At 34.6% G+C, this 1,334-nt stretch overlaps 1 protein-coding gene across 1 annotated transcript in view; it reads right to left on the bottom strand.

Annotated features, from left to right (window-relative positions):
* Positions 1-1,241: 1,241 nt before the first annotated feature.
* Positions 1,242-1,334, bottom strand: part of LOC117179444 (histone H2B-like) — a 415-nt gene continuing 322 nt past the window's right edge. The window contains exon 2 of the mRNA XM_033371266.1: positions 1,242-1,319. Coding sequence (XP_033227157.1) covers positions 1,242-1,319 — 78 coding nt within the window. The remainder of the gene's footprint in view (positions 1,320-1,334) is intronic.

The raw sequence follows: 1,334 nt of genomic DNA, 5'->3' as shown, positions 1-1,334 counted from the left end.
CAAAAATATGCCAAAGAAGGCATTTGTACAAATTACTTATAGTTTTAATGCCTGTCTCATGCTTTGTTACTTTCCGTATGCTTGGAAAACTGCAAACATCATACCCTTCCACAAAGCTGGTAAGGATAAGCTTTTCCCGGCAAGTTATCGCCCTATAAGTTTACTGCCAACTCGAGCCAAGGTTCTGGAACGCATAATTTATAAAAGACTTTTGAAATTTGAAATTTGAAATTACAAATAAAATATTAATTCCAGAGCAGTTCGGATTCAGACAAAATAGAAGCACGGTTCAGCAACTAATTAGATTAGTAAATACTGTTAGTACTAATTTCAACAAAAATTTGACTACTGTCATGGTTCTCTTTGACCTGGAAAAGGCATTTGATACCGTCTGGCACAATGGCCTAATATATAAACTTAGCGAGCTTAAAATTCCAACTTATTTAATCAAAATAGCGCAAGCTAATCTCTCTGGGAGAAAATTCAACGTAGTAATAAATGGCACTAAATCTAAAGACAGAAGCATTGACGCAGGAGTCCCACAAGGTTCTATTCTTGGCCCGCTGTTCTTCCTATACTACATTAATGATATACCAGCGTTGCAAGGAGTATTGCGATCATTATTTGCCGACGACACAGCTTTGTATTTCGCTTCCTGGAGCCCTAAAGTAGCTTTGGATAAATTACAAAAATTTACTAACTTGATAGTAGAATTTTTTGATATATGGAAATTAAATGTTAAAGCTGATAAAACTGAAATCATAATTTTCACAACGAAAAATTTTAACCATCCAGAGAGAAAGAGGAAGGTAGCTATTCCTGATTTCATTGTTCGGGATAAGATTATTAAGCCTAAATCGGTTGCAAATTATCTGGGAGTTTTACTGCATCAAAAACTAATATTTAATGAGCACGTTGCACGCTCTCTTAAAAAAGCCCAGAAAATTCTGGGCATCATGTACTGCCTCATGTGCAGAAAGAGTAAATTAAGTATTAAAAATAAATTATTACTTTACAAAATGATTATCAGACCAGTTCTTTTATATGCGGCTCCCGTCTGGAGTAGCGCAACAAACAATACTATCTTAAGGCTACAACGCTTTCAAAGTAAATGTTTAAGAATGATCACTAATGCCTCCCTCAGAGACAGGAATATTGATTTGCATAAGAAGTTTAACCTTCCTCTTATCTCGGACCACATTTATAGATTAACGAAAATTTTTTATGAAAACCAGATGAGCTTAGAAGAGCTTCAGGAAGCAAAACCTATCAGTAAAGAAGAAATGCCTTTTAAAATGAAATATAGGATGCCATATCATCTGTTAATTGATAAA

This window comes from Belonocnema kinseyi, chromosome 1 (genome assembly GCF_010883055.1).
Source record: "Belonocnema kinseyi isolate 2016_QV_RU_SX_M_011 chromosome 1, B_treatae_v1, whole genome shotgun sequence".
Classification (NCBI taxonomy): domain Eukaryota; kingdom Metazoa; phylum Arthropoda; class Insecta; order Hymenoptera; family Cynipidae; genus Belonocnema; species Belonocnema kinseyi.
Note: the sequence above shows the minus strand (reverse complement) of the source record. Positions and strands in the feature narration are given on the sequence as shown.